We start from the raw sequence: 26,784 nt of genomic DNA on the forward strand, positions 1-26,784 counted from the left end.
CTAAATAAGGTAGCACATAATCCGTTCACACATTATGCCAAAACATCCGACCATAAGGTCAATCTTACGCCTTTTAGCGTTTTAAGATTTCACATAATTTGGTAGAACGAGTTACGCCAAATGATCCATCATTAGATCGAAAAGTTGAGTTTTTTTTTTTCAATTTTGACCAAAATAAGGTACCACGTAATTCGGTCGACTTGTTATGTTAATGATTCGATCGTTGTAGTCTGACTATTTCCAAAAACTACTTTTACCCCAACTTTTATTTTGAACAATTAGAAGAAATTTTGTACAAGTACTAGATATATAAATTACAATATACATGTAATATATTTTTTCAAATTTTAGCTTGTGAGTGGGAAACTTTTTCCTTTTTTTTGTTTTGTACTTTCCTTCTTTTGTCCAATATTTTTAACCTTCATCCAATAAGTTAGTGGTATAAATTAATTCATCCACCGGGTCAAATGTCCCATCATTATGGTTGACCAGTTATTTCTTTAAAAATATAATGTCATATTTTACGCGCATATAGTGTGCAAGTTTTCTTTTTTTTTTTCCCTCAAACACAATAAGATTTGATACCATGCATTTTACTCTATTTTCTCTATCTATTTTACCTTATACATATATCTATAGTTTATTTTTCTTTATAAATATTCATTCATAGACATAAACTTTCTTCTCCTCTATTGTATCTTAAGAAAATATACTAATTAAACTCACATGTTTTATATTACTGGTAATATTTTTCTCCTTTTTCCAAACGAGAAGACCCGATGGTGAAATTAATTTTGCTGTTAATTTATTTTCTTAAATTTATAAAATACAAACATTTTCATTTTTCTTAAATTCCATTATGTCTTCCTGTACTTAATATTATTTTGAAATCTTATTCGTACATCTCTTTTTAAGAGCAAAACTTATAGTTTTATATTCAAGAAACAACCCATTTACACCTCCAAAACACACTATGAAATAAAAAGAAAAATAATATCATATATAATAACATGATGTCATCTTTTGAGAAAAAATAAATTATTTAACAGAGAATTCATAATTTTTAAAAAATAAGTAATTATATTATTAGTTTCATTTATACACCATATTGATTATTACACAAACCATTATGATGAATCAAAAAATGGAAGAAAATGTTCCAACCTGCGGCAACGCGTAAAGTCAGCCCTAGTATATTTTAATTCATCAAAATTAATTGGATTACAATATACTATTTCATTTGTCAAAGGACAAAATTTATTGCTTATTTGTTAATGCATGTGTCAAAATAATTACATGTAAACTTACATTATACATATATATATATATTCCAACGATGAATAAAAAGTATTAAAAATTTCAAAAATTAATATTAATCCAAAATTAGGATAATATATATCGAAAGACTAATTTGTCATTTTTTTCTAAATAAGATCAAACAAACATACATTAAAGCACAAATTATAAATAACATAGACAAGAAGAATCATAATCTTATTTTTAAAGATTTCTAGTGACAATTCCCTCACAGAAATACTAGATGAGGACCTGTAATATACACGAGACTAAATTAAATTTTTATTTGACGCGTTACTTTTAGAAATATATATTTATAAAGTAATTTTAATCTCTTTGTACCACATCCAATGTTTTTTATATTATGATTTGTTCTTAATAGATTTTTTTGCTACTTTTTTAATAGAGAAAAATCTAGTTTCTTTGATTAAAAATATAATTAACGAAAAAATGAAAAATAATAAGTGATGGCGTGAAAGGAGATGGAGAGAAAGTGGAGAGAAAAGAGAATAATGGTGCATAAATTTACTGATTTAGCCCTAACTTCTTTCATACCCAATAGTTCTTAAATTAACTGCTATTTTATAATGTGTATTTTAGGGAGAAGGAAAGTTACACCAATTGAATTCCTTCTCCCTTTTGTAATATAGGTAGATAAATAAACTTGGGGTTCTTTCTTTTGTCTGAACTAATGCCCTAAAAAATATAACTCGATTGCATGACATAAAATTTGGAGAAAACATTCAATTTGGTCTTTGAAAGATCATATTACCATCAATAACAAATTTTGGTAGTGAAAAAACAATATAAGGTAATATTTGATGTGATTTGCTCAGGTATACACTATAGTGACCCATATAAAAGAAAAACTAGGAGCAAAAATTCCTCAAATCTCTCTTCATAGAGTTTAAATGGTAGTATTTGATGTGACTTGCTCAGGTAATTGAAGCCATGTTTTTGAAAAAGAAACACATAAGAAATTATAGCATATAATTTGAGTGTATATACTTGATTGAAACAATAACAAATCTTGGTAGTGAAAAAACAATAAAGGAATTTCAAAATTTTCCACTTGAAAAGTTCTTTCTTGTCTTTCAAGAAAAAAAAGTAGAGAAGATCTTTCAAATTAACAAAAAAAAAAGATCTTCATAGCATGCCTCTTTAGTTGATATGCGGCTAAATGAAAGTTCCAAAAAAAGAAAATTCCCTTTCAGAACTCTCATTTAGCTTTAACTAAACGAACGGATCCGCGCATGTGCGTGGGTTAGATTAGTTACGATAATCAATAAAATTACTATTATAACTCTATTAAAATATTTTTATCTTCATTACTGTTTATATTAAAAATTTTGGTCGACTAATGTTATATATTTTCCTGAAATTTAAATATTTTCATGTAAGTGCCTCAATCAAATGTAAACACCTAACAATATATGAATAATTTAATACATTTATTATATTAATATTTTCGTTTTTCATCATTACAAATAATTTCGATTTCGTGAAGCGACGTGACAACATAATATTATGCCAATTGTGACATGGTTAGTGGCAATCAAACGAATGTGTCATGCAAGGAGAAGTATCTTTTCTCTTACATGGCGCTTCACGATACTTTGACCTAGCTTTATGTATTTTATACTGATACAGATATATATATAGATATGTCATGTAGATATATAGATATATAAATAATTGTGATTTTTCAACGACGAAATCATTTATTCCGAGCTATTCGCAGGTGAGACCATTTCTTCTATTGCCCTTTCTCATGGTGGGTTCTTGATACTGGAGTCTCGATGCACATTACTGGTGATGTCACTTTACTTAGTCAATTTACTTATACGTGCGAGCTATTGCAGTTAAAATTCGTAATGGGAAATCAGCTAGCTGCCAAAAAGGGAGACATTGTTTTGGGACCGAATTTGAATCTAAATCTAAATTTTAAATAGGGATAAATTACATTTTATTTCCTTGAGATATTGCTAAATGAAATTCTATCCAATTTTTAACAGAAGAATGACACTCCACCACATTCTTAATAGAAATTGACACTTCACCCCACTAGCTATGTTGAATTAATATAAAAAGGTTCTTTTGGCCCTCATTCTTAATCTTTTCATCAATTTTATCCTATTCATTCTTTTGCTCAATATTGTCTTCAACATGTCACTGTTAGTCTACCTTTTTTTTATCCTGTTTGATTTACCATTAAATCTATTGATATCAATATGGTCAATGGGGTGGAATGTCAATTTTTTTCCATGAATGGGGTTGAGTGTCATTGAGTAAAACTTTAAGGGAGGAAAGTGTATTTTACCTTTTATAAATCCTAGTTCATGCCATGGAGGTGCAGAGTAGGTATTTTCCCCATCTGCAGCCACCTTCCTTTTAGGATGAGTTTTGGAACCGCCTTTCTCCTTTTCTAAGATAAAAAATTAATAGTTTTAACAATTTTATATTTTAAATTTAAATTTATGTAATCTTTTTTGTAACATTACAATTTTCTTAATTCATTTTACGGTTAAATAAAAGGTTATATAACTCTGTTGACTGAAACTAATTCTTAAATGGGCATTGACTTGGTCATGATTATGAGATATTAATGAATTTTAGACTTGAAATCAACAACACCACTAAAGGCCTATATATATATTTTAATAATTTCTTTATTTAAATATGAAAGTTTTATTTCAATGCGTCTCCAATTTTAAGCAGTCTCTTTTTATCGTGATTTCAGGAATATCCTTACTCTTTTTCCAGTGAAATGCAATGTTACACCAATATCTTGTTCATTACCACAAGATACTTTTAGTAAATTTTGAAGCCCATTTAAAATTAGCGAGGCCGCTTAGGGCCTCCATATATATACATATATATGTTTTTATACTTTAAAATTTTTCAGATATAAAAACTTATCTCAATTGGTCATCAATTTAAATAGTTTTGTTGTGACCTTTGAATGTCCTAATTCTTTTTCCTATATATTAATTTTTATACTTTCAAGCTTGAATTTTTCCAATAAACTTTTATTTATTTATGCATTTGTGTCTTTTATATCTTCATTCCATATACTATTAAGATAGATTTTGATTTTTTTTCTCCCTCATTTATGTATGCTTTTCAAGATAATAACATATTAGAAATCTTCAATTATATTTGTAACTTAATTGAATTGCAATAATTCCAGTATTATAATATAATTCACCTTTTCAACACTAAAATGCACCTCCATATTTTTTGCCTTCTCATTACTAAATAAAAAAGTTCCTCATAATATTTGAGTACATCCTAGCCTAATACTATGAGTTAGAAAGTTATCGGAATTAAATAAAATACATTGTAGCAAGGACAATCTATGTACAAATAGATATATGGTATAGTATGTATCCACTTAACAAGAATTAATACTTTCAATCTTATATAATTTGTTAAACCTCTGGCACACGCATATATATGTATATATATAAAATTCTCCGTAAATACTATATAATCCCCATTTTTAAAATTTTGTATAATTTTTTCTCTTTTTATACTTTTCTTATCATATCATTTAATTGAATTTCACTTTTTTTTTTCTTCTATGTCTATATTTTGTTAAATAAAGATAGTTTCAAAATTGGAGTGCTCTATCAATTTAAAAATAAGTAATTTGCTTAATTACTCAAAAGTAGCATGAAATTGAACTTTGTGTACATTCTGTAATTTTCAGTAAATTAGGCATAGATGAGTCATTTTGATGATTTGTGGCTCGATTAGGCTTAATTAGGGGAGATTAACTTCCTATTGCTCGGAACTAGGCTTGATTAGGTTCAATTGGCCTTAATTAGCTTAAAATTGATCTCCTAACCATACTGGAAAAGTTTTACTGATCGGTTGATGTAGTAGTCAATTAGGCTTGATTATAGGCCAATTATGTGGATTAGTCACTTTCCTTGTGTAATAAGGCTTAATTGTGTCCAATTGTTTTGATTTTCGCTTCAGTTGATTAATGGACCTTTGATTGTGTGAATGGAAATGTGACCGAGGGGTGTAGTGTCCAATTAGGTACGATTCGCTTAATTAAAGTCTAATTAGAGTTTCGACCATGGGAATTGGAATCTAATTGAGTCTAATTGGATGTCCTTAGGTTTGGTAACTGTGAATAATCATCCTTATGAATATGTGAGTATATGGCCAAATTTTTGCATGTATAATCGAGTCAAATCGGTCAAACCGTGAAATTGGTGTGTTAATCGGTAATAATCATGTATACTTGGCCTAATCACATGGGACTAAGGGTAAGTAGGTACTATTTAGAGTGTCTTAGGCCCATAGGAAAGTCTTCATGACCTTCGGGGAGGGTCATTAGGATTTGGGGTCTATTTAACCGGTTAAAGTCAATGATTTGGGATTAAAAAAAATCCTACTTTGTATGTAAATTAATTGAAAATGGTTAATCGTTTATATTGGCACGGATCATGGAATTAAAGGTAATAACCCACTAAACCGAGTCCTAGGATCTAAATCGAATGTCAAATTGACATTAAGGGGATTATGACTATTTTTGTAGAATTTTAGGGATTAATCGGCATAATCATATAAATATGGCGTAGTTAATAAAATTGGATAAAACTAGACCAATTGTGATTAAAAGGTATATATATATAGGTTCTTGGGGTCCTAGGTCCATTTTCCTCTTTATGGGCTCTAAGTCCATCTCTGGGCCCGTTTAGCCTATTTCATAAAATGTTGGCCTGAATGTACTGCTCATGTATATGGTGGCCTGAATGTATGGCCAATTTATATTTCAGCTTGAAGGTATGGCCCATTCTTATTTTTTGTGGCTCGAATGTGTGGCCCATTTTTAGAATTGGTTTGTATAATTTGTATATAAAATGTGGATCGCGGAGAGTCTGTAAATTTGTAAATTCAATTCTTTGTACACTCGTAAATGAGACCTAGATCCTATGATTAAACAATTCGATCTTAAAATTAAAAGTGTTAGAATCCGATAGGAGCCTAGGAGGATAGCGAAATGACAAGTTATTGGCTTGTGAACTTTTAATCTCGTAATAAAATCTTCCGATTCATTTCTCTAGTTCAAAAATCAACTCAAACTCAAATCCTTAAGTGGTTAATATCTTGACTCCTTTAGTGACCTAGGTGGCTCCAATTGGGCCCAAGTAGGGGTGTGCACGGATACTGGGTATATCCAGAGCTGATCGGAATCTACCCGTTAGGGTGGGGTTCGGATATCTCGTATTGAAAATATGATATGGTCCGGGTATTAAAATAAAGAACCGATGAAAAAGGGTTCTGGTTTCGATTCTTGCATATTGGGTACCTAGAATCGGATTCGGAATCGATACCCGAACTCGGATAATAATTTCTCCCATTATATATATATATAGTTATATTTATATTCTTATATTTTAAAAATATAGTCATTAATTAAAAAAAAATCTAAATCTATGTTGATATTCTGTTTTGCGAGATTACTGATTATGAATGAGATATTTTCAGTTTTATTTAGGAAGACAAAAGAACTTATAGGTCCCAATATGGTAATCAGAACCTGTGGTATAATATAAGTTCCGAATAGGTTTTGGTTTTGGGACTGAACTGGGTAGGGTGTGGTTTCAAAATATTAGATCTGTTTCTTACAGGATATAATCAAGGTATCGAAAAAAAAAAGATACCCGGACCCGCACACCCCTAGTCCAGGTATATATGGACTAACTGAATTTCAAGTCGAAGCGGAAGGTTAATGCTCTGTTTGGATTCAGAGTTGAATTTTAAAATTTTACTTTAATTTAATTTTACTCACAACAAAATAAAATTTTACCAACAACAAAACAAAATAACTCATACAAAGTCAAAGGGTGAGCCCCATTTATATCACTTTTTTCAAAATGAAAATCATATAACTCATACAAAGTAACAAAGTCAAAGAGTGCGCCCCATACATAACAATTTATACCATTCTTTTTCAAAATCAAAATCTGATTTTAAAATATTACTTACAAACCAAATACAGCATAAAAATCACGTTCATGGCCGATAACCTTGAGCCCCCTAAACAATCAACTCGGGAAATTTTGTCCCTTAAACTTTTTTATTTTTGGAACATTTGCTCCCTCGACCATCATCCAAAGAAAATCTACCCCTACCATTACATTTCTATCCTAATTAACTGACACATCATAAACTAAATAAATATTAATTAAATAGAAAAGTCATAAAACAAAATAAAAATTTTAGGGTTTGCAAACCCTAACTGGTTAAAGGGGATTCTCGCCCAATGCTGCGTCTGATCGATTTCGAGCTTGCTTGGCTTTGATTTAGTAACCCCATTTCATGATTTGCATTTGTCTTCATAGGTCCCCCGATCTATAGTTGTTTTCAGATTAGAAACCCCAATTTTTATGATAAATTCCCCGTTTTCCGGATTCGGAAACCCCATTTCAATAAGTTCTTTAATAAAGTTCTAACCCATTTCTAGGGGTTTAATGTAGTTTACTTTTTCTGTTTGTCAGGAACGCCGTTTATGGATCTTAAGACTCAATCCTGGCCATCACAGCCACGTGCAAGGTCGCCAGTGGCATTTGAGACGCGGATTAATAATTTGTTTTCTGACTTTTCTATTTAGTTAGTTGTTAGGCCCCGTTTGGTTTCATGATCAGATTTTAAAATCATGATTTTGATTTTAACTCTACCCACTACATAACAAAAACATACATTTCCCAAGTCAAATTTATAATACTATCTCATTTGTTTTTTTTCACAATCAAAATCAAAATTACTTTAACTCTGAAACCAAACGCCCCTTATGCTCGGACTGCAACAGTTAGTTTGGATGGAAAATGGAACATTAAGGGTGGATTTTCCTTCAGTTATTATAGTTGCGGGCGCAAATGTTCACGAAAAATAATTTAGGGGCAAAAATTCCCCAAGCTGATAGTTTGGGGGGCTCAATGGTAATTTGCAATAAATTGAAGAGTAAATTAGCAATTTACACATTGAAAAATTGATGTTATACCAAATAAGATCTCTAAATTTTTTTACATAAAATTAAATATTGACAGATTAAGTATATATCAGATAATTCATTTCATCTATCTGTCATTTAATAGTAGACGAAAACATCTGATGTGATATTATTTTTTACTTTTTTTACATCAGTTTTTACTTTGACCTATTTAATATACATTATTTATCCTTCTCTGTAAAATTTTTAATGGTAGATAGATGAAAGGGTTAATATGCTGTATATTTAATAGATTAAGATCAAAATTAGTGTAAAAATTTTCATGAGGTAATTGGATATAATATCAATCTCACGAATTATTAGTTTACTCTAAATTGAAAAAGGGAAAAGTTCAGACACGAAGGCGGGAAGGAAAGGATTTTCACGCTTTCCGCAGAGCCCGGAGCACGGGAGGGCGACGGAGGCCGGCCAATCGAGCAAGATAACCCCATAAAAGGCCGTCGCCAGCCTCTTTCTCGGGAGGATATTTTTTCTTTTTGGCGGGTTGGGAGGACTACTGTGTAGAACTTTCCAGAAGGAAGGAAATCGTTAGGCAAGAAGCGAGAGCGAGTGAAAGAGTCACTCGTAATCCGATCGAGGCCAGTAACCGGAGGTTTTCCGGCGGCGTTCAGCGAAAATGAAGAGGTCTGGGAGACTTGCAGCGCCGGGGGAGCAAAGGAGTTCACTGATGCTTGACGAAATTTGATTGAAGCTCTGGTTCTGGAGGATTCCGGCCATTTTCAGCTGCGAAGAGAACTTCAGGTTGTCGAAGGAGGCGTGATAGAACTATGAGAGAAGGGAAATCCACAGTCGGTGAAGGTATTGTCTCTCTTTCTTACTCGTTTCAGTTGTCGCCGTTTCAGACTGCGAAGTCATTTCTGTTCTCTGCTGATTGAAAACAACTGAGATTGAAAACAACTGAGGTAGTGTATCACATTTAGGTTAATAATGGAGTAATCTTGCTTGTTTTGGTACTGCTGATTATGTGAGCTTGGAACTATTCCTTTTGAGTATGTTTGGCGGTGCTGATTGAAACAATTGAGGTAGTGTAACATATTTAGGTTAATGATGGAGCAATGTTGTTTGTTTTGGTGCTACAGATGATGCGTTTGAGCTGATGAGATGGTGATTGTTTCTTGCCTGGTTGGCTATTCGATAGAAGTATGTAGCTCTGAAAATGAGAACTAAGGTGTTTACGTCTTTGACTGTGGTGTTTTAAGTGTTAATGATTTGGCTTAGGACAGCTCTGGTAATCTAGCTTTGTTGTTCGAACTCAGCAGTTTTGCAAGGTTAATATTGGCATTGTAAGCTTCATAGAGTGAAGTGGAGTATGTAGATGACATAGCTGCATGGTTTATGTTGTTTAGAGCATGAATAGTGGATATATATATTGTTTTAAGCTCTTAGGTTACTTAGCTGTTCAGCATGGCCTTATGAACTTGAGCATTTGCATATCACTGGTGTAGTCTTGCTATGAAAGAACCTAAACTGATCTATGTGGTTCACTGTTTCATATGAAGAGGCCATATGTATGCACAGGTATGGTGTGGGAATTGCCGTTGAAAATGTCGAAATAGAGTGTGCTCTAGCAAGGCCTATGTGAGTCTAATGTGTTTAGTTTTGGGGTGATCAGGTTCTCAATTGCTCTCATTTTCTGATTAAATCTGAATATTTGGTGGCTTTAAGCTCTACTAGGGGTCGGTTAAATCTTGTTTCAAGAATAGATGTCATAGAATTATTGAGTTAGGTTGTAGTGTTAAGTTTCCTTTGAGAAAGTTGATTCTCTTGCTTTTGTTTGCTCGATGAATACTCAGATTTCCCCAAGTATTTGGGAGGATGTTGTAAGGAATGAGTCTTTGCTTGTCTTCTTTCTACTTGGTTAAGTCATGTAGTTGAGCCTCAAAGATGCACAAAGGAAAGTTATATAAGAGCATGCATTGCATGGTAGTACGATGAGAATAGTTTCTTCCTCCATTTGCACTTTGTTTCGAATTTCTACTGAGTGCTGCTGCTCTGTTCACTCATTCAACTCACCGATAGTTCCCAACATGACATGTTCATCTCTGTTTTATGGTCAAGTTGGCTGGCCTAGTTTATTTCACTGTTTTATACTGATTGACACTTGATGCTTTTCCACTTGCTGCTCTCTTTCTTTCTCTGATTTTGCTAAACTCCAGTAAGCATTCTTGTGTATTTGAAAGCTTTGGTCCTTGAGTTTCAGACATATCAAGTGTTTGCCTTAGGGATTCGAAGTCCTCTATTTTTGCCCATAGAGATTTTCTTTTGCTGTTTCTATTTTGAAGTTATGTTGTTTCTGGCTTTGGTCCCTGGAGGTTTATAAATTCTGTTTTGGTCCCTGGAAATCTAAGATTGCTGGTTTGATACTCGAGATTTGTATGTTTTACCCAATGATACTGCTGATTCTATTTTGGTACCTGAAGTTCTGCTTTTGCTGTTTTCTGCTCCTGTAGCACTGAAAATTTTATTTTGACCTGTTGAAGTCCGAGATAGCTAATTTGATTCTCGAGATTTTGTTCCATGAGGTTTTATTGTTGTTGGTTTTAGCTTTGCAACTTTTGGTGTTAACATTTGCCCTATGAATGTTCCTTTTCATACTATTGTTTTTTTTTTTCCCTTGAATTGGCTGGTTTGTTTTCGTTGAAGTCCTTTACCTGGTCGTTTATTTCTTTTGATTCCGTTGATTGGTTTATTTGTTTCCCTAGTCTCTTGACATTAGACAGCCGCATAAGAAATCACATAAAATGGCAGATTAGTCTCTTAATATTAGAAAACCACATAAGAAATCGTGTAAAATGGCAGACTTAGGAATCATCACATAGCATACGAATATAGGCGGTTGATTTGATTTGAGCCTTTCAAATGTAATAGGACTCCCGAGCTTAGAAGTTAGGTTAGAAGATCGATGAGTAAATGAACTTATAAGTTAATATCACGATATTAAGATAACAGTAGTTCCTGATCAACCTTGGGTTCTCGAAACTCTAAATGGTTAATGGCGCCTCTTTAAAATTTCAAATTAGCCTCCTCGATCTGTTTGCTTTTAATTATGACACATTTATTGTCATTATTCATGTCATTCAGTTATTCAATTTAGTGGTCTTGTTCGTAGCTGAGAAAATTTGCTTTGGAGACAATTTCTGATTCATAATTGTTGCAGTAGCTAGTCATATAACTTGATGAGTTCATCATTCCCCACATACAAAGGGAGAGGAGAGATAGCCAGTCTTATCTCAACCTCACTGTAATGCTCATTTAGTAGACAGCGAGTGGAGTGCACAAGCCCACATCGTGGTTGCCAATTTGTTCAATATTATGTCCAACAGAATTGTTGATTTTTCATAATTGGAAGCATACTTATGTGCTAATAATTATAATTATATTACTGTCATTTTGGAGTTGCTTGATTTATTGACTAAATTCACTCGGCCACATGTTAGTAGTAGGTTCATTGTTCTGGAGTTGACTTATCATTCTTTGAAGTTTAGATGTTCACTTGGAGACCTACTTCATCAACATCTTCAATGTCGAAAGCACCCATCCACATAGGTTCAACATTTTATTTATCATAATCTTTTGGGCTAAAGTTCATTAGTAGTTGCATTTCACATCCGTTCATTTATGTTTTGTGTACATGTATCACATTTAGTATAGATTCCTTTTGTTCTTTCTATAGAATGGTAATCATCTCATTAGTCTTGAACCCCTTATTGACATAGTTCCGGAATTTATCATTGTTATTGTTCTTCATTATTCATCTCTCCTTACAATCATTTGGTGGATAATGGATTCTATCTCCTTTTAGTTTAGTTACCTGTACTTAGTAACTGCAGTAGTATCACTTCATCATTTCTTCACTTGATCAGGTTAATTGGTGTTCGTCACATTAAATTCATCATCTAGAAAATTCATTTCTCATCCACCTAGGCTACCTGTTGATTCCCTATCGGGTCTTGAATTCCCTTTTATTATTCCTATATTAGAAAATTTGATTAATTATACATCATTTAATGTAGTGATGTGGATTTGGATTTCATACATCTTTCACACATTTTCCAGTTACTATAAGTCTATGTTTAAGGCTACATCAATAAGAACCTAGGAAGCCAACATCTTGAACTTTAGTGATAAATAGGTTTCTGATTGACCTTCAAACCTAAATCCTTAAACTGGTTAAGGATGACTCCTCAACCATTGCCATTTTTGAGTTAAGGCAGTTTGAGCCCCTTGTCTGGTGCTGCAAACAGGGCTCAACCCCGATCTTCTCGTTGTCTAGGGTAGAGTCGATTTGTATGTGAGCTTCAATGGTAATCCATTTAACTTCATTTTGCTGCCTTGCAACGCCAGTACATTTTACACCAGAAGGAATTACTTTTGTCAATGTTAGTTAATTTAATTTTTGATAAATTTACTCTGATTTTTGTTTTTTTTTTCCTACTCTTTTCTTTAGAAATTGAACTCACCTGGAAAACTCACATACATTTGTGCAGGCATATGGAGTGGTATTATCTCATGATGGGTTGGCAATGCTTGTCTAAGCTTTATAAGACAAGTGGAATCAGTACAATATATGGTGCTCTATTTTCTTTAATGGCAAGGGCATGTCGACCTGAAAATTCTACATATGTTGAGAAGTTTCCTCAACCTTTTTCTGGAAAAATTCAATCTCTAAAGCCAACCTCATTGTTGCAAGGTGTATGGGGCTGTGGAATGATAGAATATGAGAAGAGGTCGTTCTTACTGAGAAATAGGTCTGGGAACATTGAAGACCCCTGTGGTTTTGAAGGCAATTCCCTTTTCTCACGAAGAACCATAAAGACAATGTCTCATCAAGTTGGAAATGGTACTGATAGAGAACTGCAGCTGAGTAGGGATTTTTCTGTACAACTTTGGGTTTCAGATAAGAAAATGAATGAGCCTGGTATAAGCAGAAGAAGAAAACTAGGAAAGCAAAAGAATTCAGGAGTTCTCTATGTTGATCAGATATCACTTCAACATCTGGCAGAAAGATGGTTTTATGGTGATTCTACCATAAGAACGAATTCTGAGCCCCATAGGCAAGATCCGCAGCAGCCGCCACCAAGCCAACCAGTTTCTAGTTTGCTGAAACTTGCATCTCCCGAGGAGGTTAAATTAAACAGTTCATGATCTGTTATCAGTCTTTGAGGAATTCTCAAGCTAGTAGAATCTCGTTACATATTTCGAAACCCTTGTGCCAACAATTGTCATGCTTATATGCATAACTGGTTCTTAGTTAGTTGAATTATGGGGTAATCCCATGGTTTTAGCTTTTTTTTTTCAAATCTATCCTATGCTTTTAACATTATAAAAAATATCCCATGGTTTACATTTTTTTCCAAATCTATCCCGGCGTTATATTTTCCATTAATGAAATGTAAGTAGGTTCCAAATCTATCCCATGGTTTTAATTTTTTTCTCAAATCTATCCCATGGTTTTAATTTTTTTTCTCAAATCTATCATGGGTAAAGGGCCATAGTGGCAAGACTGTTAAATGTTGACGGAAGATATAACGGCGGGATATATTTGGAAAAAAATTTAAACTATGGGATATTTTTGATAATTTTAAAAGCATATGATAGATTTGGAAAAACGGTGAAACCATAGGATATGTGTACGTAATTTCCCCTTGAATTATTTGTCTGTACATTTCAATCTCCATAGTCATTCTCACATGCTCATGTAACTGGTTCGTAGACTTTGGCTGTCCAATGTCATGTACTTGTGATAAAATACAACAGGAGCGAGTTAGGTATACTACATGCTATAAGCTCACCAAATTTATCCTAAGTTTATAGGTCTGGAAGACTTTCCTACTTTGAGTTAGTAAATACCAAACTATATGTTCATGTTATCACATGTATGTTTGCTTATTTACTTTTTTTTTATTACATCTTTTCCTTATCTTTGAGCACTGGTAGGTCTTGCAATTGCAAGGAGCATCTTCCGCTAAATTGCTGGTCTTTTCTATAACAAATTTATATTTATAGGGATGCATAAAGTGGAGTTTGAAATGAAATAAGTTGATTGCTTTCTTTTGAATTTTTAGGCCCTTGTTGCACCTCTTCTTGCAAGGTCCAATTTACTGATAACAAGGGATATAGAATGGGCAAACCTTGTACTTGGTTTCAAGCAGGTATCAACCTTCTTTCCCCCACAGCCGATACTTCAGATGATATCTTGAAAGTCGATGTAAAATAGAAGTGGGATTTACACCCACTTGCTGATATGATAATACAAAGTCAACACTTTAAGTAGTGACATCATTTGGATTTGTTGAAGTCTCTTTGTGATGTTTTCAAGTATTTATTAAGTAATAAATGTAGATAGTTATTCTTCATTTAACATTAGATACCTCAAAATGCTTATTGATATCATTCTTGATCCTTTTGATCATTAAATGGTTCATATGATTGTCCTTAAGATATGGCAAGTTTGGAGCCTTTGATCTAGTTATTCACGTCTAATTTCTTTACCAACCATCAAATTATTTGTAATGCAGGAGCACCGCTATGCAATAGTGGATGTCTGTTACCCTCAGTCTGTGGGTGATTATGTCTATTCTGTTTAAACCTTTTTTTGCTAGGATTCTGATTTTTTTTAATGGAGTTGTACTAGTGGCCCAACTCTGGCACATTTAGCAAGTTTCTGAATTCCTGTAATTGGTGTTTTCAGCCGGTAGGCTTTATACGCGAACAGAGTAATGTTGTCGTCAGACAGGTACATGTTATCACACCCTTATATCCTTTTCCAGTTGTCAATCATGAATCGATTTGATAGAAGAGGTTATGAATTTTAATTAGATGACTAATCCTGTCATCATTCTGGTAAAAAGCCCTGCTAGCTCTATAGTATTTTCATAGGATCATCTGGCAATTGTTTATGGCTGGCTGTCACAAATTGTCTTGTGCCGTAGCTTGAAGCGCTAAATTTAGAATTTGTATGAAAATGGATGAAATTTACATAAAAGCATACATAGACCCGCTGATCAGGATTAGCACTTACAGAAGTTACAGTAAGAGTAGCGTCTGGTTCTCTTCAGATCGCAATAATAAGTTATGCCCTAAAGGTGAGCATAGAGGTCTTATATAGATAAAAATTTTGGGTTAGACAAAGCTGGTTTCACCAAAACATGTGAGGGTTAGGTAATAAAGCAAGGGATTCTGGGTAGTCTTTAAGTATTTTGTGTATGACTGTATCTTGCTTGATATACCATATGTAGAACCTTGATTTTTCATCTAACGTAATGCCACGGATCTGTGTTTATTACAACGGCACTCTCGTGGTTGCAAGGATGTGAACGGAAAAAGACATAGCATGTTAAAGAAAGGAATTTGAATTTTTCCCATCATTTGCTGTTGCTGCCTTGAAATTGCTGAATCTTTTATACTTTGCCATTTACATTTTTCTGTTGCTTGCACATACTACCAACTTTTAGTGCTTATAAATATATTTATTTAGTGATCAATATAGAATGCTTATTTTTATGATGCTTCTTCATGTCAGTTCCTTAGGCTGAGGCGTCCTTTTGTAGCATATATAACTGATGCCATGGGTAACGAACTTTATAGGGTAAGAAGGGGCACTGTTCTCTGAAAAATCTAAGAGTTTTTGTTTTTGGCTTATAATGGCAAAGCTTATTCTGGAGGATTTGTGATTACATTATTCAGGTTCGCAGGCCCTTTTGGTGGATAACAAGCTCAATCTATGCCGAGGTTGATGGTAAGGTATGCTACTTACACAACAATTCAGGTCCATTTGAACAAAACTGAGGTTAACTGTAGTTCATTGTGAAATTCTGACAGATGTGCATCCTTATATTTTTAGGAAGTGGGTGTGGTTCATCAAAGATGGCACCTCTGGAAGAGGGTGTATGATTTGTACGTAGGGTAATCACTAATCTTGTCTGATCACAGTAAGCTTGTTACTAACCACTTATTGTGCTGCTTAGATAGAGATGAAATTGAAAATGAAATATTTGCACTGAACCGCTCTCACGTAGAATCCTTTGAAGAAGCGTCCTGTCCTTGGGCAATGGTAAACCTCAGTCCAGTTCTCTAAACATGCAGAACTGATAGGCTTTACATTTTATGAACATCTTAATATTACTGACAATTTTTTGTTTTTTCTCTCCCGTTCATGAGGTGTCATATTGAATGAAATTGTTTCTCCAGAAGTAATATGTAATTTCTTGATCAGACTGTCCTTATGTTTGAAGAAAAACCTTACATAGTTGGGTATACTACTTTTCCTGTTCTTGCATGCTCGTTTTCCTGTTTTGCTAGAATGTCATAGCTTCATTACATTTGGTTAAAGTATATCTTCCAGTCTAGAAACCCCTCATTAACACTATGTCTGGGAGTTTTTTAAGGATGGAGAGAAGAGGGAAGGAGGGGAAAGGAGAGGAATGGGAGGGAGAGGAGAGGAGGGAAATGGAGGGAGAGTATCAATGTTGTTTGGGAGATTTTATGGAAGGAAAGGAAAGGAAAAGAGGGGAAAATGAAAGAAAGTTTACCCAGCCAATATAAAAAACAAAGAAATAAAGTTATATTTTAAGACAATTATACCATAAAAATTTTAAGATACACTATATAAACCATAATTTTTCCCCCTTATCAAATTGAATGGTGTATCAGTTAAATTGTTATTCCATGTATCTAAACATGAAGTATTTCGTTTCACAGATTATTTAACAAATTAAACAATAAATAAAAAGATTATTAAATATTTTGAATGAATTGCGAACAATCAATTCCAGTAATATATTATTTACTTTTTGTTAAGTATATGTAATTTTCGATCAAGAATCTAAGAAAATGTCATATAGAATTGTTGAATTACGTGCCACGATGATCAAAATTGGCATAATAGAGTAGTTATAACAGGTTTTCATTTTAAAATTATATAGGTGTAATACACTGTTACTGGGAAAAAAAGGTGCAATGCAACGTTAGTATAATTGACTGTAATATAACACATAATGGTTATAATTAGAAAAGAGTACACATATATATATAAGTATATCGTCTATAATTTTATCGTGCTGTAATGATTTATATTTCATGCCATTTAACTGAATACACTTTGAGGAGAAAAGGACAGAAAAGTGCAGAATTCTGGTTCCGTTATTCTTATAATTAGCAAGGGGCAAAATTATCATTTTACTCATTTTTTAAGTTTCCTGCGGCTGTATCCCTTCCAATTCATCCCAATTGGAGGGTTGGCAAAATCTACAAAATTGCTCTCCCTTCATTTCCCTTCCCCTCCAAAAAAAGAAACTCCCAAAGGATTCCTTTTCCCTCCAAATTCCCTCTCCCAAACATGCTGAAATACAACATTCGTTGGTAATAATCATCTCTTTGAAATCATCCTTAAGCTAGCAGAAACTTGACCCCATCAATCGCTGCATTGTCATTTATACTGCTGCTGTGTTCAGTTCACTTTACTCTTTCTAGGAACAAGCAGTTTGCAGTAGTGGAAAATCCCGGCTTCTGGTTTTGGACCTTTACTTTGAAGGACATAAATGGTGAAGTTTTGGCTGAAATAGATCGCGCTTGGCGGGGCTTTGGTTTTGAGGTTGGTTGCATAGTTTTATATAAAACTCGTTATAATATTTTACAATAGTGTATGGCTCTTGGAAGAACTTGTCGGTTTAGATATCTGAGTCATTCTGTACTCGTACTCTAGGATAAAGGATTTTTTTTTTTTAAAGTCTAGGTTAAAGAATTTAGGTTAAATGGTTAATTCCTTAAAATTAGAGTAAGTTGGACCAATACCCTTGTATCAAAGATATCAATACCATTCACCTTAATGTTTCATGGAGAAAAATTGATAATAAAATTAGCAATGAGATTGTAGTCCTAAGGCCTAGTGGCTGGCCAGCTGTTGTAGTAGCCGTAAACGTCCACCTACTGTCCGAGAGGGTAATGGGATCACTAGACTGGGATGGCTGGCCAGCCACTTGACTGTATTTTGTTTATTGGATTTGTTTCAATATGATTAACAATCAAATAAGTCGATTAGAGAAAGGGAGTGTAGCATAGTGGCACACGCCTTTGCCTGTCAACCAAGAGGTTACGTATTCGATTTTTGTGTGGGACTACCGGTGCCCTTTTATTAGTTATTAGGAGTTCTATTTCCTTACACTAGGTCCATTAAGTAGCAAGTGTTGGTGAAATTAACCTAAAAATTTATGTGACATGGAATGGGGCTTCCATGCTAACGTGATAGAATCTTAAATTATCATTTGTTATGTAGAATTAAGTTAGGAATAAGTTTCTCTATTTCATTGGTGTGCGGTGACTTTGAAGTTGCGGAACCACCGGTATTGTTCTGTCCTATTTTGAAGAATTCCCTCCTATAAATAAGACGATGCAGTCTTACGAAAGAACCAGGATTGAGAATTCATTACTATCCCATTTGGCTTTTGTTTTCGTCTATTAAATTTAAATAAAGAAAAGACACTGCAAATGGAGAAAATTTATTATGGTATCCAGAGCACTGCTAATAATTTTATCTGCTTGTTTGCCTGCAGCTTTTTACTGATGCTGGCCAGTATGTTATTCGATTTGGGAGTTCAGATCCCTTCTTAATGACGGGTTGTGCTAGAAAAGTAAAGCTCAAATAGTGCTGTTGGACATTCTTTCATTTGTCTGTGATCTTATGTGGTATTAATTTCATGGGCTTCTCGGAATTTGCAGATTCGGGAATTAAAAGTCGTCCGTCCTTTAACCCTCTCAGAAAGGGCAGTGGCACTAGCTCTCGCTGTATCACTGGATAATGATTACTTCTCAAGGCATGGAGATTGGTATGTGGCAATCATTATTATTACACTCCTTCACAGTTCCTATGATTTCAATGGCATGGCCCCCGCTCTTTCCAGTCTTTATTCATCAAGTTTTACATGACCAACTGTCGGGTCGAGTGATATCGAGTCTTGGTCTATTTTGTTTTCAGGGGAATTCCTTTCGCTGTCGGCGGTGATTAGACCTTCAGTCACCACCGAATGTGGAACCAAGAAGTTCGTATCTGGCTGGGGTTGTTTATAGTGTAGGTATTCTTAGCAGGACTCTGGAGACTACTGTGCAGTCTTCATCTGCTTACTGATGCATCAGCATCTTCGTAGCAGCTCTCTCATGTGGCCATTTATTTTGCCAAGAATCGGGTTGAGCGTGATGGAGCTCTTTGCTGCATAGTTCAAGGCCAAAATCACGTGACTAAGAATTAGTTGCTGATGACTGACGTATAGCTTCCATATTCAGTATACTGGATGAGCAACTTGCAGATCCATTGTCAATACATTCGATCGTTCATTTGTTAAAAAGATTGAGAAAACCAAAGATTGTTCCCTTTAATCTAGTTCAATATCATGTTATAGCTACTCAAAAATGTGTGGGTTAGGGCGTTTTTGCCTTTTTTAAGGCAACACGTCTGTTCACGTTCCATTTAATTCTTATGCAAAGAGATATGCTGTTACGGGCCGAAGCAAGCAATATATATTGATGTGCTGCAAAACCCAAATTGAAGCCCGGGTTCACAGCATTGGCATTGGCAATCCTACTCTTGGATGGTCAATGGCCTGGAAATTACTGGCTCCATTAGTTTCAAGTAAGGTGAATTGCTCGGTAATCTTGTAGAGGCTTTCTACGTAACTGCAGCATGGATGACCGACTGATTAAAATTGCAAGTAATGTTGCATTGTTGCATTTGGTATGCGCGCGAATGTTGATGTTTTGGCTTACAGAGATATTGCAGCAAACCCTGAAGTTTCCACCAGCATATTCAGCCGCCACAATCACCACTGTCACTGTCTTCCGCTGCCCTCCCTCTCAGCCTAGCCCTCATCTGATCGACCTTTGGGGGAGGAACTTCTGACCTAGGCTGAGGATGGTGCTATGATTCTCCAGAAGGTGAAGGTGAGGGGCAATGGGATATATATGGGCAATGACAGGATTCAAAGAATATTATCAAGGCAATATGAATCGCCATGCCCCCAAATAAACAAATACGGGACCCAGACAATTGAATTGCAAGATTACAACGCCGATAATCCTTAGCAGATGCAATCTAATAGCTCAATATGGTATGGTAATTCCATCCAAGAAATAAGAGAATCCTTTCCTTATTACGGATGCACGTGAGAATCAACCGAGGACCTCTTCCATCAATCTGTTCCCACAGCTACTACTCTCGATTCCTTGTCCAAAGCAACCTTAATTCCCTCTTTGACAGCTAAAGCCCTCTGCAGGACCGCAAAATCAGTCAGGACCATTCTCCCTGCCCCTGCAATATTTAAGATACCAGCATGGTCTCTTGCCACAAATCTTATACCTGCAGAAGTTGCATCCTCGTCAACAGCAGCATCACAATTTATCTCGATCTGCTTCCGGCTTGGCCTTTCCCATTTTCTTGACATATCATCATCCCTCAGCTAGGATTCTTATCTTGTTCTGTTCCTCGCCTCACGCCTGTCTTTGCCAGTCTCACGTATTCATTTACTGCATAAGGGGGCCTCTGAACAACACTAGCTGCTTGGGGTGTCTTCTTCTCCTCAACTAAAGCTTGAAACCCGCCCTTCCATATGGCCTATAGAGAAAAGGCAATGTTTCTCATCAGCTCTTCGTTTTTTTCCCCTTACAGTCCCTGCTTTCGGAAAGCCTTAACAGCCAATCATTTATTGTGGACACTTCTCTTTTCTCAATCTCGAATTCCAGGAAGCCATGCCATATGCAGCTGCACCATTCACATTGCAGCAAAGCATGTTCAGTTGTTTCTTCCTCGCCCCAGAAAGGACACTGCCTTCAACTACAACCTTCGTTCTTCTCCAAACTTCGAGTGTTGCCGCAGCATCTAAACAGCACCTCCATATAAAACTTCTCACTTTTTGGGGGACAGACAATGCTCCAAATAACATTCGATACTCTCTGCTCCACATTATGTGAGGAAGAAGGCTCGTAAATGATTTGTCTTAGCTCTCTATCTTTCAAGAAGCCGTAGGCAGATTCCGCCGTTAGTACCCCATTCATTACATAAAGGCCATACTAATTGATCATCCTCTGTTCTTATTATATTGGAATCCTTCCAAACATGCACTGTTTCTCCACTTTTAACTGGCAATACACTAACCTCCGTCATGGCATTCGAATGGGCTACTCCACGTCCATGAGGCTCTTGCTCCTTTCTTTGCTTGCCGGAAGTCCTAATTTGGAAAATACTTGCCTTTCAGTTGAGAACCTCAACCGAAGTGAATCTGGATTCTATAAGCTCTCCAAGCCATTTTAGCTAAGAGGGCCTGGTTGAATATCATCAAGTCTCTGAAGCCTGGGCCTTCCTGGCTTTTAAGAGCTGTTAGATCACTCCTTTTCTTCTGTTGGATCTTCCTTTCACTATCCTTCTGTCCCCATCAAAATCTTGCAAATAGGTGCATTGACTTCCTCACACCATCTAGGAATTTGATAAAAAGGCACCTTTAGTCCTCAACCCTTAGCGTTTTTGTCATTTTAATCCTAAACACTTTTTTTTTTCATTCTCATCTTCACCATCTCCCTCTTTTGCCGCTTAAGTCTGATCATCTATTTATCTATCAAAACCACATTTTCCGTCCAAAAAATATTTTTATAATACTGTAAATTTCAAAATTTTAAAATATACAAAAGAATATATATGAATAGGAGGAAAGGGGAGTAATGGAAACAGGGAAAGAGCAGGGAGTGGCCTTGCCGGTGGCCACTCCTCAAATAGGGAGGTGGTGGTGGCTGCTGGTGTGGCCTCCCTCTACTTAACTAGCAAATTCGTCCACAAATCAGTCGAATTACATCAAGTCCATCCTTGACAAGAACTATACATCATTTTGATCTTTTGTAATATCAATTTGGTTCTTTGTAACATCAATTTGGTCCATGTTGACCGCCGTTATAACTCCATTAAGGATGCAACTGAAATGTCTTGATTATTAAAATGGTCCCTCCGCCCGCTCTTTGTAACATCAGAAAGGTCCCTCATCCCCTCATCTCTCTACTCTAAATGATGGTTGAAGGGCTCCTTTCAAGCCGTTCGTTCTCTTCGCTTGGAGCTCCGGTCAACGAGTTTTTTTTTTGATAAATAAAAAGAAAAACTCCAGTCAACGAGTTACTTGTTTATATCGAAAGCTAATGTAATAAATTACAATTTGTAAACAAAAGTTGAGTCAAAAGTAAAGAAATGATATCATAAACTTGGTTCAAAGTTTAGCTTTTGTCACGAAACCTTAAACTTTCAAACGACTATTTCTTACAAATGGTTTAACGAAATAATGAACACTAAAATTCTATAGCTTCCTCACGACCCAAAGACCTTGACCATATGAAAATTTTAGAAAGAATCTAATCCTATGAATCTACCATTAATGATCGCAATTGAGTTTTCTCTTTTTAGAGCAAAAAAGGAGAAGGCAGCACCTTTCAACCTCTGCGTTGTGGCTCTAACTATTGGTTGATTGGGAAACAAACAAACAAGCAAGCTCTGTTGTGGTTCTAATGGAGTTGAGTTGATGTTGACCAGTGGATTGGATTAGACAAAGGAAGAGTAGAAAGAGAGTGGAGAGATTGGCGATGGCGATGAAGATGAAGAAAGGGTAACAGAGCTGAACACATCATCACTTAACCTCTTTTCTTCTTCATTTAATAAGCATACATACATATACCAGTATGGATCAACAAGAAAGAAGGTCAAAGATAAGATGATTTTCATTCATTTTATATAAAATTTTCCTTTTATATATAGGAAAATTACAAAAGGAGGGAGCGAGAACAATTACAACCGGGAAGAAGAAATCATCAGTAAAGGGGGGTGCTTCAGTCGAACAGTCGAGCATTGGGGAGGGTGGATCATCATCGAAGAAATCATTATCAACATCATCAACTTCATCATCAACAAAGAAAATGGTGTGGGGTGGGTGGGGTTTGGGGTTCTTTGGTCAGACAGTCTGGCATATTCACGGCGAGAGATATAGTGGTGAAACTTGTCTGAATCATCGTAAAAATCTTTGCTAGAATCATCGTTAGAATCGTCGCTGGAGCCTTCTTCGTCCTTTTCTCTCTCCTCTTCCTCAAGTAGATCAGCAAGTAAGTCTCCTCTGTCAATCTTCTCCCTTCCTGTAAGTTAAAATTTTAGAGTCAGGGTTACGATGTTATGGACTGAGGGGGAGATCTACGCCATTTATAGGGGAAGAAGCAATCATTACCTGGCTTTGGGGGACTCCCGTTGTCGTGCATAAATGTGAGCGCATGCATTCATTGGCGGGCGACTCTTCGTTTCTCGGTGAGGTGCAAAGCACAGTTGGCCAATTGATGGTAAGTGACTCCTCGCTTTGTCTTATGAAGGTGAAAAGTATGTTATTGCCCAAATTGATGTTTCCTTGATTGGGCAGGCAATTCGTCACCGTTTTTCTTTCTTCTTCTTCACGGGCGACTCCTCACTATTTGTCTTTGCTCTTCCTGGCAGTTGTGCGAGATCCAAGAGGTTGAGAAATGAGGAGAGAGAGTGGCACCGAGGAGAGAAATCGGTGTTAAAAGCAAGAGAGAGAAATTGGAAAGGAATGAAAAAGAAACAATGAAAATGAGTAACAGTGAAGCAGAAGGATTGGATTGATGTTTATGTGATTTTCGTCTAATACAAATGGTTTACTAGACGGCATGAACCAAATTGACCGAAAATTTTGTTAGAAATGTGATACTAAAATTAGTAGAAATGAGAAATTTTTGATAATTTTTTATGCGTCTTTTCATTTGCATATATATTATGCACCACGGTATTCAAAGTTGTGTTTGGTTTTAGAGTTGAATAGAGTTGAGTTTTGATTTTAATTGATTTGTAATGATTGTATTGTTGAATTATGAGAAAAAATGTGAAAAAGTAATGAATAGTTGAGAGAAAGTAATGATTATATTGTTGAATTGTGGAAAAAGTAATGAATAATTGAGAGATAATAATGATTGTGTCGTTGAATTGTAAAACAAGTAATAAATAGTTGAGAGAATTTAATATCAAAAATTGAATTGAATGGTTATAAAAATTGAAGAAAAATGAAAAAGTAATAATTGTATTGTTGAATTGAAGATAAGTGGAGTTAAGTGGAGTATAGTTAAAAATTGATTATAAAACCAAACAAAGCTATGTCTGTACAAGTTTTTGGATTAAAAAGCCACATTTCAAACTTTATTACAATGTTAAAAACCTTTATCAAAGCAATTGCCTAATTGAAGCAAATATCTTATAAGGCATCATAGAAGAAGAAAATTGGTAGTGAAGAAACTTATTTGAATTGAGATTTACGAGCTCCGGTGATTCATATAGGGTAATTCAAATGAGCTTCGTTTGATGTGGTTTGCTCCCCCTCAAAACGAATGGCTGACTCCGTCCTCGGACCCATGCACGCTAGTACTCGTAAGGGATGACCTCCAAAATATTTTTGCAGCAGGGTGGGTCAATCTGCTACATCTTCTACTATGAACCGGAGGCAAGACATATTGAACCACACGCGCTAACCTTTGATGGTTTTATATATTCTACTTCGTATACAAGAAAATATATCGCGTGACGTCCCATTGGACTAGAACAGGTATTATGTTTCATAGTCAATACTTATTCTTCTTGACAAACTTCTCCAATAACAGTACTCTAGACTATGTGGGCATACAATTATTCCATATATTAATCCAGCTAAAAGTTAGCAGAAATGCATTGCAATTCGCAATTTGCAATATTTTGACCTGATGTGGTATATACACTGCAGATTGCACAAACCAAACCTCAGTTGCAGTCTTTGATCTTTATCACCATGCCGATGACAGGATTTAATGTGCTTTTTTACCTTTAGTATAATTTTTCAAGAGTAATTCTGATTAATGCACTAGATGATCTAATGTAGACGTCCAATTTGGACTCTTTGGGACAGTGATTAGACCGGACTTTGCATCCTGGAACCTAATTGCTACACCAAAGTAAAAATATATTTTATGTATATGTACGGTTTACATTACGTATAACTATATAAACTTTCAAAGGAATCGAGAAATGAGAAAATGGATTTTGTGCAGTGGTATCGCCTTTGATCTGAGATACCAAGTGGTCCTCAATCCGATTCTTAATAGTAAAACTGACCATACCCCTTTATCAATTTTCCCTTTACCTATCTCCTTCTAGGTCGATTGTTTGCCAAGTTTATAAGTGAGAGAAAAATGGATTGAGAGCTAGAATGGAAGATACATAACATTCTAAAACTAAGGTGGTATTCCATTAAAATTAATTAATTACTGAACATATAAGTATTTAACAAAACAAGTGCTTAAGTAGTGAAGTGAATCTTTTCGGTGAAAGAGGAATTGTAAGTGTTGAAAAGCTTATATTGTATGATATTGTAATATTTTCGGTAGGCTGTATGATATTGTAATTTACTTAAAGATTCTCACATATCATGCGCCGTAAGTCTCCATAATTGCGATATCCATCCTATCTAACCTCAAAAAGTAAGATTGTTAGTCTTAAACCAATTTATTTTTCTTTTGTTAAAATTTTGCCAACTATCATAGATAAAAGGGCAAATTACATAAAAAAATCTAAATTTTGTAAAACATCTCAGTTTTGTTCTAAATTTTATTTTGTAACAAAACAAACCATAAATTTTCTAAATTGTCTCAAAAATGACGTCCGTTATAAATTCCGTCAATTTTGCATACGTGGATTGTTAACTTCTGTCATAAATTAATAAACAAATAAAATAGGTTAAATAAAAAAATTCAAAAATTCAAAAAAGTTTCAATTTCATCATAAATTTAGTATGTAATGAAAAAAAACATATAACTTTGTGGGTCCCGTGAAGTCCACGTAGGCAAATAGACGACAAACTTAACATAATGATAACGGAAGGTCAAATCTGAGACGATTCTCAAATCATGTGATTTTTTTTGTTACAAAATAATATTTAGGATAAAACTGAAACGTTTTATAAAACTTAAATTTTTTTTATGTAATTTGCCCTACATAAAATACTCACTTTCTAATTCAATTATTACTGATTGGCAAATAATCCCAAATAGTATGTATAAAATATATAAAATAGCATTTTAGAGTTTTCTCTAGCATGTTCCTGTTCCCATTCCACTTCTTTCATTCCCGAAACTTGATGGATTTTGCAATTTTCTAGCGAAATAGAAAATTATTTAATGGAGAACCAACAAGTTGGAGAACATGACAAAGGAAGCTGTCCAAATCTCCGGAAGCATCAATTGTGGGAGGAAAGCTACAATGTAATGGGGCAACGTGGGGGATTCGATTAAAGAGGCAAAGAAGGCTGTCCACGAGTAGACTGGCTGGCGTTAAAGAAATATTTTCGGAAATATCAACCAATATCAACATAACTCATGAAATCTTTCTTAGAATTATACTTTTTCTTTTTTTTCTTTTT

The 26,784-nt window shown here is 34.8% G+C and overlaps 2 protein-coding genes across 3 annotated transcripts; one reads left to right on the forward strand and one right to left on the reverse strand.

Moving 5' to 3' along the window:
- The first annotated feature begins 8,629 nt into the window (after window positions 1–8,629).
- On the forward strand, window positions 8,630–19,816 carry LOC116207827 (phospholipid scramblase family protein C343.06c-like). 2 transcript variants are annotated; one of them, XM_031540920.1, is made up of 12 exons: window positions 8,630–9,124; window positions 12,814–13,450; window positions 14,392–14,478; window positions 14,845–14,886; window positions 15,018–15,062; window positions 15,849–15,914; window positions 16,013–16,069; window positions 16,170–16,231; window positions 17,798–17,918; window positions 18,877–18,954; window positions 19,043–19,149; window positions 19,299–19,816. In XM_031540920.1, the coding sequence occupies exons 2-12, from the start codon at window positions 12,818–12,820 to the stop codon at window positions 19,327–19,329; spliced, it is 1,329 nt and encodes a 442-aa protein (XP_031396780.1). In that variant the 5' UTR covers window positions 8,630–9,124; window positions 12,814–12,817; the 3' UTR covers window positions 19,330–19,816. The 2 variants fall into 2 exon arrangements, with proteins under 2 accessions (XP_031396780.1, XP_031396781.1); XM_031540921.1 differs by having other exon boundaries at window positions 16,170–16,222.
- A 3,226-nt stretch (window positions 19,817–23,042) lies between these two features.
- LOC116207178 lies at window positions 23,043–23,903 on the reverse strand. Its single transcript, XM_031540061.1, has 2 exons — window positions 23,563–23,903; window positions 23,043–23,473 (listed from the first exon to the last, which is right to left on the reverse strand). The coding sequence occupies exons 1-2, from the start codon at window positions 23,609–23,611 to the stop codon at window positions 23,133–23,135; spliced, it is 390 nt and encodes a 129-aa protein (XP_031395921.1). The 5' UTR covers window positions 23,612–23,903; the 3' UTR covers window positions 23,043–23,132.
- Window positions 23,904–26,784: the final 2,881 nt, after the last annotated feature.

Source organism: Punica granatum, chromosome 5 (genome assembly GCF_007655135.1).
Source record: "Punica granatum isolate Tunisia-2019 chromosome 5, ASM765513v2, whole genome shotgun sequence".
Classification (NCBI taxonomy): domain Eukaryota; kingdom Viridiplantae; phylum Streptophyta; class Magnoliopsida; order Myrtales; family Lythraceae; genus Punica; species Punica granatum.